At 43.4% G+C, this 15441-nt stretch overlaps 1 protein-coding gene across 1 annotated transcript; it reads left to right on the plus strand.

Annotated features, from left to right (window-relative positions):
- Nucleotides 1–13639: 13639 nt before the first annotated feature.
- On the plus strand, nt 13640–14689 carry MOS (MOS proto-oncogene, serine/threonine kinase). Its single transcript, XM_073329408.1, has one exon. It carries the CDS (start codon nt 13640–13642, stop codon nt 14687–14689), a length of 1050 nt encoding a protein of 349 aa, XP_073185509.1.
- Nucleotides 14690–15441: the final 752 nt, after the last annotated feature.

Raw genomic sequence — 15441 nt, forward strand, 5'->3', positions numbered from 1 at the left:
TTTTTCATATTGTCTGTGTATATATAAAGTCTGCTGCAGTTTCCACGGCATGCATCTGATGAAGTGAGCTGTAGCTCACGAAAGCTCATGCTCAAATAAATTGGTTAGTCTCTAAGGTGCCACAAGTACTCCTTTTCTTTTTACCATTGTCATAGTATATATATAAATTTAGAACTGTTTGCACAAACTTTTAAAAAATTCACCATGCATACAGACCAACCCTGGAAAAGTAATTTATCACCAGCTATGTTGTTGAGGTTTTTTTGTTTTGTTTTTTTAATTAAAAATATAAATGGTGGTTGCTTTTTGTTTTTTACAAGTCCAAGCTGGGTGAGACAGCCAAAGATTCATACAGATTAAGACTCTACATATGGTTTCCAAGCAGGCTGAAGAGTTTCCCACAAATATTTGATTTGTCTAAGAGAGATGGCAACTTCTTGTAGAGCGTACTGAGTCCTGACAAGAAGGTACCTGTCAGACCCTTACATGTTTTGACGGATACAATTTCAGCATGAAAGTTCTTCAGGCAGTGACTTTGAACATAAGCCCACCTTCTGGCTTATTGCTTTTTTAACTAAATTAAGAACAAGGGACATTACATGATATTGTTATAGGTAAGATCATCTCTCTCCCTTTTCTCCTAGCATCAGTGTTCAATTTTAAAGTGGGAACAGACCAGCAAAATATGCCAGGGCAGAGGACTGTTCTTCAGTTGAACACTAATGTAATGGACACTAAAGACAAGTAGCCATGGAATAAAACCCCAAACTCACTGAAGTCCTAGGCTGGGCACGTTTACCTACCTCTGACAGATGCCTAAAAGCTCTCTTTTTTTTTTACACTTCAGTGGAATGCTTGTCATGCCAGTAATGTATTATGGGATTAGCCAGTGTTCCTACCTCCCCATCTCTTTGCAAGAGGACATCCCAAAATATTTTTTACCATTTATTAAAGGAAGCTATCCTGCTCATTGTCTGCGATATAGACACAGTGCTGGAACTGAAGCAGGAGATGGACCTGTGTTCATGGTTGTTCATAGACCTATGGAAGATGGTAGGCCTGGGTGACTGTTCATTAGTACCCCACATCCTCTCACATGCAATACATTATTCAGATCCCAATCACCACCATTATTACTGTTGTATTAGGACAAGGAGCAGTCAGTAAGTGATGGAAGCCTGTTGACATCATTCCCAAGCCCATTGTAGTGTGTGCGCCATGTTTACTCAGCTCTGTGGAAAACCATGATCCTACCCCTAAACTGCAAACTTCAAAATCCAGCATTACCCTTTATTCCTCAGTTGCCCTATTTGAAAAGTAGGGGACCCATGGGCTATTAATTAGCTTTCCAAGGTATTTAGGTGTCTCACTGACATTGATTACAGTGAGAGGTAGGTGCCTAAATACCTTGGAAGATCTGGGCCATAAATTCTAAGGCCAGAAGGGATCATCTAGTGTGACTTGTGTATCACAGACCTTAGAACTGTCTGAACTAGAGCAGATCTTTTAGAAAAACATCCAATCTCTATTTTAAAATTTCCAATTATGTTGAATCCACCATAAGCAAAGGGTTAATTACCTTCACCGCTAAACATTTACATGTTGTTTCTGGTCTGAATTTGTCCAGTTTTGACTTGCACCCATTAGATCTAGTTATACCTTTGTCTGCTACACTGAGGAGTCAATTATCAAATATTTGCATTGGGCTAGCTATTAAATCTTCCAGTACAGTTACCTGAATTTGTCTGCCATACAATGCCCTTATTTCACATCATACGATCTTCATACCGTTAACAGGCTTTGACGCTATTGTGGCTTGTCTCCACAGAATCTGACCAGTGTGCAATCCATGGCAGGGTGGCACATAAATTATTTAGAAATGTAGAAAAGCAAAGGGCTAGCTAAATGTATGTCAAGGTCACCTATGAGATAGTTACAACATAAAAGAGCTAGTAATTTTTTCTTGCAGTGTCTGCAAAATATTCTATGTTGTAGTCATCTTTTGAACATTAATAATAGTGTTCTTATGTTCTTCCATTCTCAGGCTTGGAGGAAATGATGACTAAAAAGGGTCATCAGCTCCCAAGAATAACCTGGGTTGGATCAGCCTTCTGTGAGCACAGTGTTCATTTAGTGCCACAAAGAGAGAGAAAGCCAAACAGACATCTATTAGGCAACAGGACTGAAAGTCAGGCCCAATAAATATGACTCACAAATTGTAAGCCCAGTTGGGATCATCTAGTCTGACCTAATGTACAAGACAGGTCATAGGACATCCCTGTATTAATTTCTGTTTGAACAAGAGCATGAGTTTTTGAAAAACATCCACTTTGGATTTTAAAAAACCAAGTAGCGTTGTTAAAAAATAAAGTAGTGACAGCTGTAGCAGATGTGCTTATTGAGCGCATTCAGATTTACATGCAACTACTTGAAATGTTTGACTATTTGCTTCTCTATCCCATCTGTCCTGCAGAAGCACCCAAGCTCTGGAATACTGAACTGGCTCGTGTTCATCATCGGAATTTAATAACAATTATAATTGTTCAATTGCAAGACAACCTGTGTGTCTCCATTGTCCTCAAATTATGCCATCAGTTACACTTTTGCAATCCTACTGCTGGCAAAAAAATTTCATGAATATAAATGAATGTACAATCTGAGAACCATGAGCTTGCATAGGTGTAACTGAAGGCAGTATTTGGACTGTAAAATCTTTATTAAGGATGATGATACATGAATCAGAAAGAACATGGCTTGACTTTCAAATGCCAGACTGAGGATGCAAGGACAGACAGAAAAAAAGTATTTTGAATTGTAAACTGAGCAGATTTGATATAGAAATAATTGAATCACAAATATAGAACCTTACAGACATTTTTACAAAAGAATTTCATAGTAGAACTGCAATTCAAGTTAGGGTTGCCAAGTGTCTGGTTTTCGAGCAGAATGCCCGGTCAAAAAGGGACTCTGGCAGCTCCAGTCAGCACTGCTGACCGGCCTCTTAAAAGTCCAATTGTCGGCGCAGGCAGGCTTCCTACCCAGCTCCATGCAACTCCCAGGAAGCTGCCAGCATCTCCCTCTGGCTCCTAGGTGGAGGGGCAGCCACGGGGGCTCCATGCTCTGTCCCAGCACCAGCTTAGCAGCTCCCATTGGCCAGGAACCGTGGCCAATGTAGGCATGGGCAGCACGCAGAGCCACGTGGTCACACCTCCACGTAGGAGCTAGAGGGAGATGTTGCCGCTTCCTGGGAGCCACCTGAAGTAAGCAACACCCGGAGCCCGCACCCCACCCCCTCCCATGCCCAACCCCCTGCCCCAGCCTGGAGCCCTCTCCAACACCCCAACCCCCTAATCTCCAGCTTCACCCCAGAGCCTGCACCCCAGCCAGAGCCCTCATCCCCTCCTGCACCCCAACTCCCACCCCAGCCCTGAGCCTCCTCCTGCACCCCAAATTCCCCAGCCCCAACCCAGAGCTTGCACCCGCAGTAGGAGCCCTCACCCCCACGCACCCCAACCCCCTACCCCAGCTGGCTGAAAATGAGCAAGTCGGGGAGCTGGGGTGGATTGAGCAGGAGCAGGGGCAGGGCCTTGGAGAAGGGGTGGGGCCTCAGAGGAGGGGCAGGCAAGGGTGTTCAGTTTTCTACAAATACAAAGTTGGCAACCCTAATTCAAGTCCTAAGGAGATAAATCGGAATCATTTTGCATGATTTTAAAGCTTTTTAGTAAAAATCTCTCTTCATAAATCTCTTCTTGGAAGTTATACAGCAACTAGATACTATAGGGTTGCATTTATTAGAGAGAGTTCTTGGGGGTGGGGAAATACAACTAACTATACACAGTTACAGGTTTCGGAGTAGCAGCCATGTTAGTATTCGCAAAAAGAAAAGGAGTACTAGTGGCACCTTAGAGACTAACAACTTTATTTGAGCATAAGCTTTCGTGAGCTACTCTGATTAAGTGAGCTGTAGCTCACAAAAGCTTATGCTCGAATAAATTTGTTAGTCTCTAAGGTGCCACAAGTACTCCTTTTCTTTGTACACAGTTAAATTCTCTGAGGTAAAATCAATTCTAAATGTCAGTTTTGTAATTGTTTTCACATTTGAGGCCTAAAATATTTCATACTCATCTAAAGCGCACACATCTCTACACCCACAAACACTAGTGCACATTAATCAAATTCCAACTCCACCTAAAGAAAGGGAACAATTGATCATTTTAAAAAAAAATGTTTGCTAATAACTCCCTATGGATTCCCTAGAGCGTCATGTCTTATATGGGTCTGCTGTTTAGACTGTAAGCCCTTTCAAGCAGGGACTGTGGTGATTTGTTTTTTCTCTTGTACAGCACATTGTCAGAATTTAACTGTAATAACAAATATAAACATGTCCTTAGATATGACTGAGGGCAAACAGCAATGTTCATGGGGGCTGATCCTGCATTCCTTTTGCACTGGAACTCTCCCCAACTCATAAGGGAGGCTTGGGTGTGCCCCAAACGCAGTATCATTTGTTACTTTTTGTAGAAATATTGCACTTAACTAAGGGTTGATCTTCCAGATGTAAATATTTTTTGCCATAGATGATTTCACCCATATTATATTGCAGCTTTCATAAAACAGGACATATATTGCAATATTGTCATTTTAAAGATAAACCATGAAACCCTGTTTTTAAAATCCCTTGTTATGTATTTGTTCCTAATGACACTTTAAGAGTTTAAAAGCTGAATTGTGCCCACAATTTCCGCTGATGCTTTGCAGTTGATGAAGCTTCCTCTCTCTTTGCACGAGTCTAGAAAGAGAAGCCATGTTAGTGATCTGGTTGTGCTTCCTCTTCACGTGCACTAACGTGGTGACATAGGTTGCTATGAAAGGCTCCTTTGGAGGAATTGCATTGGATACAGTAGAACTGCTGTACTAGGAATTTTATTAAATAAAGGGGTGTGCTCCCCCTTCTGGTCAATAAGGATCATGCCACCAGATATAGAAAATGGTTGAATAGATAGGCACATCATGTGGGTGTAATCTCTTTCTCTCTTCTGTACTTGGGTAACTGGGCCCAAACAATGGAAGGGTTTGGATGCTAAGTATAAAAAAGACACTCTTCAGTAATGTGCTGTGTAATGTATTGTGCAATGTTACTGTGTTATATGAAAATCAAAGCTATTAAAAGTCGGTTCTCTTTCTAAAAAATTCTGCTTTAATTACATTCAGACTGAAAGAGGCCAAGTATCCCTCCACATTCCCTGCCTCCTCTACCCCCCAGCAACTGCTGTCATGCATAGGATTTAGTTTCCTCAAGGGAAGATACATTTGGGGACCTAAAGAACTTTAGCGTATACCCTTTCATTACCAAAATCTAATGCAATGAACACCGAGAGAAGAATGCAGTTTGCTTTCTCTGTGTGTTCATGTTTTGGGGATGAACGGACATCATCACTGTGGAAATCATAATTGTCTAACACTGCTGTTACAAGTTACACTGAAGATGACCGCAAATCAAAGAAGTGAGTGGAGGGGAAAAGAACTTGAACCATCAACATCCAAGCAGAAAATCTCTTATAAAATTATTTTGAAAAGGATTTTTAAAAGAAAAAAATAGGGTGTACTATTTGAAAGGTGCTTAATCAGAAAGTGGAATGTGTTTAAATGAGTTGATTTAAAGAAATTCCAGTTGATGGTGCCCTTTAAGTTATTCCTCCTGTTCTTCAGTCTAATACTTTCCTGGCACAAAAACCAGAAGCTTGACTTTGTTTTTTTTTTTGTTTTTTTGTTTTTTTTTTACAGGTGCTGAGTGCCTGTAGTGACCTTTGAGGTCAACACGGTGTGGCTGCTCAGTACCTCTGAAAAACAGAAACGTGGGGGTGGGGGGAGAGGACAAAGAGGAGTGGAAGAACTCACAAGAGAGGGGAAATCCTCATTCTTGAGGAAGAAAATGTTCTTAATTTAAATATTCCTCGATATAACCCCCAAACCTCCCATCCAGCATTCAAGAGCCTGTCTTAGTCTGCTGGAAAGCATCCGTAGCAAACAGGTTTCACCCACCTAAAAGATGCCAAAGTCCCCTGAGAACCTAAAGCAGGGATTGTCTGTACAGGTAACAGCACAGTGGGACCGTGATACATTACTAGAGCCGGTAGGGGCTGCCATAAGAGAAAAATAGTAATTAATTAAAGTCTCCTGCCTACATTATAGACTCCTCTATTTACTGTGCCACATCTCTTCCACCTTATCTCCTCAGTTTGGCTAAAATCAGTACCTGCCCAGGAGGTGGCATTCACTACCTGGACACCCAGAAGGTAACTTAACATGCCTTACTGCCTAATTTATGAATTGCACCCAAAGTCTGCTACTTTACAGACAAATAAAATACAAGTTTCTACAGGGTTGCTGGAACAATTTTTATAGTGGGTTTGCTGAGAGCCATTGAACCATACTGTGAACCCTGTATATAATGGAAACCACTTCAAGCCAGGGGGTGTGGCAGCACTCCCCACATCCCTGGTTCTGGCACTTCTGTGTCCCTGCCCTGAAGCGTTTACAGTGTAAATAAACACAGCATGAGACAAGTGAAAACAAACCCAAAGGAAGTGGGCTAGGGGAAGAGGAGGAGAAGGAGTATACTTATAGGGTCTTGACTTTGCTTTAGGGGTCGAATAAATATTCCTGGGGGGGTTGATTTGTTTGCTGTTGTTTATTTTATTTTGATTTAAACACAAATAAAAGCATAGAACCATTGCTATAAGGTGCCACTGATACTATTATCATTGTGGCACCTTAGAGACTAACCAATTTATCGATGAAGAGAGCTGTAGCTCATGAAAGTTTATGCTCAAATAAATTGGTTAGTCTCTAAGGTGCCACAAGTACTCCTTTTCTTTTTGCGAATACAGACTAACACGGCTGTTACTCTGAAACCTATTATCATTGGTTTTCCCTAACAAAAAACACATTCCCGTTCCCCCCTCACACTCCAGCCTCTCACCAGCAGGCCATAGCTTCAGGATATTTTGAATTAAAGTCCCAAGTTAAGGCAACTCCCCCCTGAGATCACTGTGCACCCAGCCTCCTATCTTTTATAATGAACTCAAGTGACTTTGCTGACCACAAGTGTGGCAGCAGGGCACGGGGTGAGAGGTAATTTCACAAATAGGCAGACCATTTAGGCCATTATAGGTCATAACTAACACCTTGAAGTCTATTTAGAAGCTAATAGAGATCTGCAGAATGTGGCACACTGGTGTTATATGCTGATCCATGATTCTCAACAAGTGAGCCACCAAGTTTTCACATCAGTTTCAGTGGCTGGCTGGATTTAATACATAGCTCCTCAGAGAGCCTGTTTCAAGATGGCAAAGGCATGGAAGACAATAGTGATCTCCATACCCAGAGGAAATGGGCATGTTTGTTGGGGTTTTACTATCAGTTTTATTTTATGAAAATAGGATTAAAAATAAGATATTGGGGGTGGGGGACTTGGTGGGATAGGAATAGAGGAAAGGGGGTGGACTATGCAAGCACCAAAAGGTAAGGAAGAAAAGGGGGGAGAGAGCCTGGGAGGACAGAAGGGAATAGAGTATTGATGGGGTGATAGAAAAGGGGGGGAGGGAAAGAAGGGAAGAAGATAAGCACAGAGGTGACGGAGTGGGAGGAATCACAGTGAATAGAGTGGGAATCAGAGAGGGATGGAGCTGAACAACCAATAAGTCTGAAAGCCAGCAAGCATAAAATGATGATGACACCAGGATGCTGCCCCCTTTCTTGGGCCAAAACTTTGAAAGTTCTCAATTCTGCCTTCTTCCTGTTCTACTCCTCTCATGGTACTGCTCTGCTACCTACCCCAATAAAGGAGAACTAACAACTTAAAATGCCTTGTTCAAAAATTTTAAGTGACACTTAACTTTCGAACGCCTGAACAGCAAATGTAACTTTTCTTGTCTGCATAGTAAACACTGGCATTTTTATCTGTTTGAATAATCAAAGTGGTGCTTTCCGTGCCTTCTTGGCTGCAAAGATTTGAACTGCTTCCTGCTGAAGGTCCACAGTCTGGGCCAGCTCATGCTCTATTGAGATGATTGCAAGGCCGACCAGCCTCTCCTGTGTCATTGTGGAGCGTAGATGTGTTTTTATTAACTTCAGCTTGGAGAATTTGCATTCTCCACTGGCAAATGTTACAGGAAGTGTTAGAGGTATGCGCAGAGCAACAAAAGCATTTGGAAAGAGGGTGGTCATCTTATCTGTGCACATATATTCCAGAACAGCCTTTGGAGTTGATCCTGCTGAAATTTATCTCGAAAGGGCTTTCAATTCATCACCTAAATCACTCGCATCAATTGCGCATGTCATCAGGTGTCAACATTGTCTCTAGTGCCCTGCATTGCTGGTGTAGGTCTTCTTCAGGTACAGTGAGGAGTTTGGGAATTTCGTACAACATCCCAAATATACTGCTGTGTTTCCTGAGCTGCATGAAACGTTCTTCAACTGACCGTATTGCACAAGCTAGCACCTGGTTAAAGAATTCAACTTTGAATTGTTGTTTGGGGTCTCTTATGGGATTATCCTGTGCCTCGTAATCAAAATGTCTTCTTCTTGGGTGACTCTTGTATTCCTGAATGGATGGGAAAATAGCTTCAGTGTGAAGTTCCTCTGCCAACTTCTGTGCACTCTTCAGAACGTTTTGAAATCCCTCATCTGACCAGTAAGACTGTAGGTATGACTTTGCTTTGTCCAGTTGTTCCATTGCTCCAGATTTATCAAGGTCAACACCTTAGAGTCTCTTGCTTACAACGTTTATTTCAAACAGTATGTCATGCCACAACACTAAGCCACACAGAAATTAGAAGTTACGTATGTTTCTGGTGATTCCATTTCCCACTGCCACTGTTCTCCCATGAACAGTTCCTGTCATAGCATTATCCTCCATAATGACAACTATGGCATCATCTATCTTCCCAGTTTGGTGTTTGATAGGCTTTATCGCCTCCACTCAACTTTCCCATCATGTGGCACGCAGTGGTTTCAGTGTCAGAGAGGATGTTTCCAGATGTTGCTTCAAAATTTGCCATCGATGAGTGGATGCAGAGAAAAGTATATAGATGCTTTGAATTACATTAAAAAATTCAGCAGCCTCACTAGAAGCTGATGCTGTATCAGTGACCACCAAGTTGAATGAATGAGAACTGCATGGGACAAAAAAAGCTCGAGGGTTTAACTCTCGGATCCATGTCTGCACTCCTCTGTTCTTTCCTCTCATGTTGGCACCATTATCGTACCTCTGACCTCTCATGTCAGCTATCGCAATTCCCATAACTTCCAGCTTTTTAAGAAGCATATTTGTCATACCGGCTCTTGTAGTATCATCAATGTCACTAAAGTCTAGAAAATGCTCTCTGACAGTCACCATTGCAGGGACATTTTTACTAGGTTCTGTTGATGTTACAAAACGCACCATTAAAGTAATTTGTTCCGTATGGCTGATGTCAGGTATGCAGTCCAGAATAACAGAGTAATATCTTGCTGACTTCAGATCTGCCACAATCTTCTGTTTGACTTTTGTTGCCAGTAACTGCATGATCTCATTTTGAATTGTTTTTCCAAGGTAGTGGGGTGTGTACATTTCTTGGGTGGTGACTCTTCTTAGATGCTCCTGGAGTACAGCATCAAACTCAGCCATCAGCTCCACAATTTTAAGGAAGTTTCCATTGTTTGGCACAGCTAATCTGAAGTGCCATGCAGTGCTAGGTTTTAGGTAGCAAGCATTCTCACAATGGCAATGAGCCTTTTCAGAACATTTTGCCAGTAAAGAGACTCTGATGCAATCTTCTCTTGATGCTGATCATCTCTGGTGGCCTTTAACCTAGTCTCATCTCAAGCTCTTTCCACCTATGGAATGCTCTCTGGTGATTTGCTGCCTTCTCATGGCATGCCAGATTTCTAGCCAGATTTTTCCAGTCCTTTGTTCCTGTAGAACCCAATGTGGCTGGAACATTAGACTGGAAGAGTTTGCAACAAAAACAGTACGCAGCATTCTGGGTTTTTGAGTACATAAGCCATGGCCTCTCCACTTTGTCACCATTGGGGATTTCACACCAGTAATGTGTTGGGTGGAAACTTCTATTTTCATTGTCTTTGGGGAACATGAAGTTTTTCACTTGCTGTGGCCCATGAAGTACAAGCAAGTCCCTCAGGCTACTGTTCAAGTGGGTCCACAGTCCTGGATCATCTAGACTTAAGGAACTAAACTCAGCAGCAGCTGTTTCTTGTGCCTCCACCACACTCTTCTCTGATCTACACTTTTCTTCAGGAATGTGCATGGTTACATCCCTTTGAGATGGAGATATGGATGGTGCAGTAGCTGCCAGGTCACCTGCACTCTGACTAACTGGAAGATCAGGCATCTCCTCACCACTCACATCCTCACTGGGGCCGGAACATTTGTGTTTATGTATCTCAGGAGAGCTCCTTCCTGCTTAGATAGAAAAGCTTCCTTTACTTTCTTTCTTTTTCTGAATGATGCCCCAGAGGGGCGTTTTCGTCTTTCACTCATGACTGCTGTTCTGTGCCAGCTATGGTGGCTCTCAACACTCAATTGAAGGGGACAAATAAGCAGGCTCGTAGCCAGTCCTGAGTGAGGGAAGATATCAGCGTCTTAAGGGCCTAACTGGCTCCTACTACTTCAGTTGACTGCCTGTTCTCCTCAAGTGGGTTCAGGGAAGCAGCAGGAAACAGGAAGCTCCCTGAGAAGCTGGTGTTAATTAGTCCAGGCGCCTGGGGGTGCTAGAGAGGTCCATAAGAGGCTCCTCCTCCTCTCTCTCCCTGCAGCTCCTGCTACTTTCTGTTATTGCCTCTCACCTTTCCTCCTGCCTGCCTGTTATATCTCTTGTGCCCTCCTTCCTCCAGCACAGCACTCCACCATCTCTGTGCATCTAGAGCAGAGACATACATATGCACCAGCAGCAGACACAATTTTCTACACTCTGGGTCCTAGTGCCCGCCCCTCCCCCCCAGTCTGGCACCTGAGGCGTCCGCCTCAGTTCGCCTCATGGTAAGGCCTGCCCTGGTAGTGGGGGCCCCCTGGCAGGCCCTGGCTTACTGTCTGCATCCTGATTCTGGACTAGAAAGAGCACTGAGCACAGTAGCCTCAAGCCACCTCAAAGCTCCTCCTGCTGCTAGGCTCTCATCAGAAGAAGGTGGGAGAGTGTGGGGGAGGAAGCCACGGGGGTGTTTTGTCCCAGGCAAGTTCCATCTGGGACAAGAGATGCTGGAAGATCCTAATTCATCCCTGGCTCTTTTCTGTCTAACTAACATGATAAAAACCCATATTGTGCCATCCCAACCTGTTTGTCTAAATTCCTCCCAACTGACCTGTTCCCAGTGGGAATCTGCCGTTCCACAGAGCTGGGAGATAACAGCATTCTCATTCACCTCGGGTCCAGATTCCACAAGTTTGCTCGATACTTGAAACTAGGATGTTCCAAAATCAGATCTCTCTCCTGACAGACTAACGCTGATGCAGGCAGCACCCATGCAGTCTCAGCACTAAGCTGTGTCTCATTTGCGGGTTGCCAGAGACTGAAGTCTTTGAGACCTGCTTGGCTGGTTACTCCAGGGTTCAGAGAGGGTCAGAGGAGGCCAATAGGGATATCAAGCATTCCCTCCTGGACCCGACTGCTCACAGGGACATCTGTGAACACAGTCATGGTCCTTTCTCAGGGAGAGAATGCTGGTACTGGTGTACCTGTCTGAGAGGGACATAGTCTCACCACACTTGGAATGTCCCTTGAAGCCACTAGGCTGCTTCCTGTGCATCCTGAAAAGAAAAAAGGGTCACAAAACCACAACTGTCAGAGCAGCAACAGTCAACAGAGTTAGTGCAGGCCAAGGTCCAACTCGGAGGAAGCAGGAGCTAGCACTTCAAGGAAGTAGGTGCTAAGAACTAGGGGCTAGACTTTCATAGGTATTTACATACCTGAAGATGCAGATAGGAGCCTAGTGGGATTTCCAAAAACACCTAGTCGCCTAATTCCAATTTAAGCCAATGGGAGTTAGGCACCTAGTCACTTTTGAAAATCCCACTAGGTACCTATCTGCAACTTTAGGCACCTAAATCCCGTTGGAAATCTGGCCCTAGAAGTCCCAATGCATCAATGAATATAGCTGGTGTCTAGAACAGAAACAGTTGGCACAAAATGCTCTGAAGAAATGAGAGCAAGAGACTCAAAGTACCAAGGCACTGCAGAATATTTGGCCCGGTTTGTCATAGCTACCCCTTGGAGCACCTTCACCCACTAAGGTCCCAAGGGAACTGTAGATGCTTTCATGCACTCCAGGGCATATAAGATGCCTTGTGCTAAAACCAGTGGTTCCAGAACTTTGAGCTTGAGGCATTCCTGACTTTGTGCCCAAGGACACAGAGCAGGGAGCCAGCACAACTGTATCCTAAGAGAAATTATTTTTTCTTTCTTTTTCAATTATAGTTTTTTGTTCATTTTATTGCATTTATTAACTATAATTCTGGGTAGGTATTGTTGTTTTATTTTCCTGCTAGAGCAGCTACAGTAACTTCTCCAACTTATTTACTACAGAGGATCTAGAAATAAAAAGAAAAGGAGTACTTGTGGCACCTTAGAGACTAACCAATTTATTTGAGCATGAGCTTTCGTGAGCTACAGCTCACTTCATCGGATGCATCAAATAAATTGGTTAGTCTCTAAGGTGCCACAAGTCCTCCTTTTCTTTTTGCGAATACAGACTAACACGGCTGTTACTCTGAAACTAGAAATAAAACATTTATCATCCCACTGAGCTAACAGGGTGGGGTGAAATGTTATGGGGGAACTAGAGGGAATTACTATTCATTTATTATTTACTACTTATAAATAGATGAAACATTACAACATTTTGCTTTTACCCAGATATTATCCTTGTCTCTCTCTGTACTGACTTGGGCATCCAAGTAATTTTGTTTTGTACCAGTTATATTTAGGTGGCAACTAATCATTCTCTTAACAAACTAATCAATGGTTTTAGAGTAGCAGCCATGTTAGTCTGTATCCGCAAAAAGAACAGGAGTACTTATAGCACCTTAGAGACTTTTGTTAGTCTCTAAGGTGCCACAAGTACTCCTGTTCTTTAAGCTAATCAATATTAGCTTTCTCAGTTTCAACTGCTTCCGCCAGTAACAGCTGTGAGGTATTTAATGCACATGGTGACTATCATTCTTGCCTACAGTGAAATATTTTACTTGATCACTGTGGTCCATTTACTCTTGGAATATTTTGTAATGACATTCAGTTGGAGATTCTTTAAATAACATTTTATCCTGTGATGAGAAATGATACAAAAGGCAGTACCCCGTAAAGTGAGTTAACATATTTTAGCCTAAACCCCATTTGTATCAAGGAGCTTTCTTTAAAAGCCTAGATTTAAATGCAATTTGCTTTCAGTGTTGGAGAAAAATGTTTGCAGCTGAAACTGATTGGGGTTCAGCTACCTGGTGACAGATGCAGCTCATTTGGAGAGACAGAGAGAGCATAAAAGAGGCTCTGGAAAAAAACTACTTAGCTCCTCTTTTTCAGGAGGCTCTCAGCCTGTCTTTGTTTGTTATTATTAACGCAGCCCCTGTTCTTATTCTCAACTCACTATGCCATCCCCTATCCCTCTTAATCGTCTCCTGCCCCTGGAGTTTTCCCCCTCTGTGGACCTGCGGCCCTGCAGTAGTCCTTTGGCATTCCCTGGAAAAGGTGGAAAACTCTTCTTAGGGGGAACTCCTTCACCGAGGGCTCGTCGGCTGCCTCCACGCCTGGCCTGGTGCTCTATAGACTGGGATCAATTGTGCCTACTACAGCCCCTGGGCTCTGGGGGCTTTGGGTCTGTCTACAAGGCCACCTACCATGGGGAGACAGTGGCTGTGAAACAGGTGAAGAAGTGCAGCAAGAACCGGCTGGCATCACGGCAAAGTTTCTGGGCTGAGCTGAATGTGGCCCGCCTACACCATGACAATGTGGTACGTGTTGTAGCTGCCAGCACATGTGCTCCTGCCAGCCAAGACAGCCTGGGCAGCATAATAATGGAATATGCGGGCCGCACTACCCTGCACCATGTCATCTATGGCACTAGCTGCCTGCAGGGAAAGGGAGAGGGTGATGGGGGTGGATGTGGCAGAGAACCCCTAAGCATAGCTGAGTCCCTGGGTTATTGCTCTGATATTGTGACTGGCTTAGCCTTCCTCCACTCACAGTGTATTGTGCACCTGGACCTGAAGCCTGCTAATGTCTTAATCACCGAGCAGGGTGTGTGTAAGATTGGAGACTTTGGGTGCTCCCAAAAGCTGGAAGATAGTGTGTCCCCAGGTCCCCAGCTTTACCAGCAGGGGGGCACATATACCCACCGTGCCCCTGAGCTCCTCAAAGGGGAGAAGGTCACCCCCAAAGCAGACATCTACTCTTTTGCTATCACCTTATGGCAAATGGTGTCCCGTGAGCAGCCTTATTTGGGTGAGCGTCAATATGTGCTCTATGCTGTGGTGGCCTATAACTTACGTCCATCTCTGGCTGCTGCAGTCTTCTCCGAGTCTGCCTTGGGCCGAAGACTTGAGACTGTCATTTGCAGCTGCTGGAGATCTGATGCAGAGGAGCGTCCCAGCGCAGACCTGCTTCTTCAAAGCCTCCACTCCTTGCAGGATAGACTGTAGCAATGCAGCAGATTCTGCAGTGTCTTTTTCTCCCCCCCCCCCTTTTATTGCTGACTTTTTTCCTTTTTTGTGTGTGTGGCTGCATTAATGTGTTGTGGATCTGACCCTTGTTTCTTCCAAAGGGTTTAAAAAAAAACTACCTGTTGTGAAATTTCTATAAATAAAGTGATTAAACCCAGTTTGGTCAGTGTTGAAGAAAAGAATGGAGGTAAGACTGTCTGAAATGAGTTTGCTGTCCTGAGACTGGGCTCTGTCCTGCCTTGCTCAGGAGAAACTAGAGAATGAATCTGGGCTTCTAGTCTGTTTCAAACTCTGGTTTTCGAGGGGTGAAGTATAAAGGTGTATGAAGTCCTCATTGTCATCTTTTTTTTTTTTAAAAGGAATTTTAAAAATGCCTCAAACTAGAGTGATGGGAGTCCTGTAATAATCTGGCTAACTATTCCCAAAATGTGCGATTGGGGCAGCATTTTAAATTGCCTCAAAGAAATTTCCTGTATTTGCATATTAGTGGTCTTCCTTTTCATTCCTAATTTCCCCAAACAGATATTGATCCTACATCCTATGAGCAGATGTACAGAGAACAAAGAAACATTGAGGATAATTGAAATCTCTCTTCCTCCACTTCCCCAAATGTTGCCTCATTTTATGTGAAATGGATTAGGACTAAAGATATTGTGTAGCTTGTGTCCCTGTTTAGCAATCTCACAATGAAATAAGGTGGGTTTTTCATCAGTTTAAGCTTTTAAAGGTAA

This window comes from Lepidochelys kempii, chromosome 2, assembly GCF_965140285.1.
Source record: "Lepidochelys kempii isolate rLepKem1 chromosome 2, rLepKem1.hap1, whole genome shotgun sequence".
NCBI lineage: Eukaryota > Metazoa > Chordata > Testudines > Cheloniidae > Lepidochelys > Lepidochelys kempii.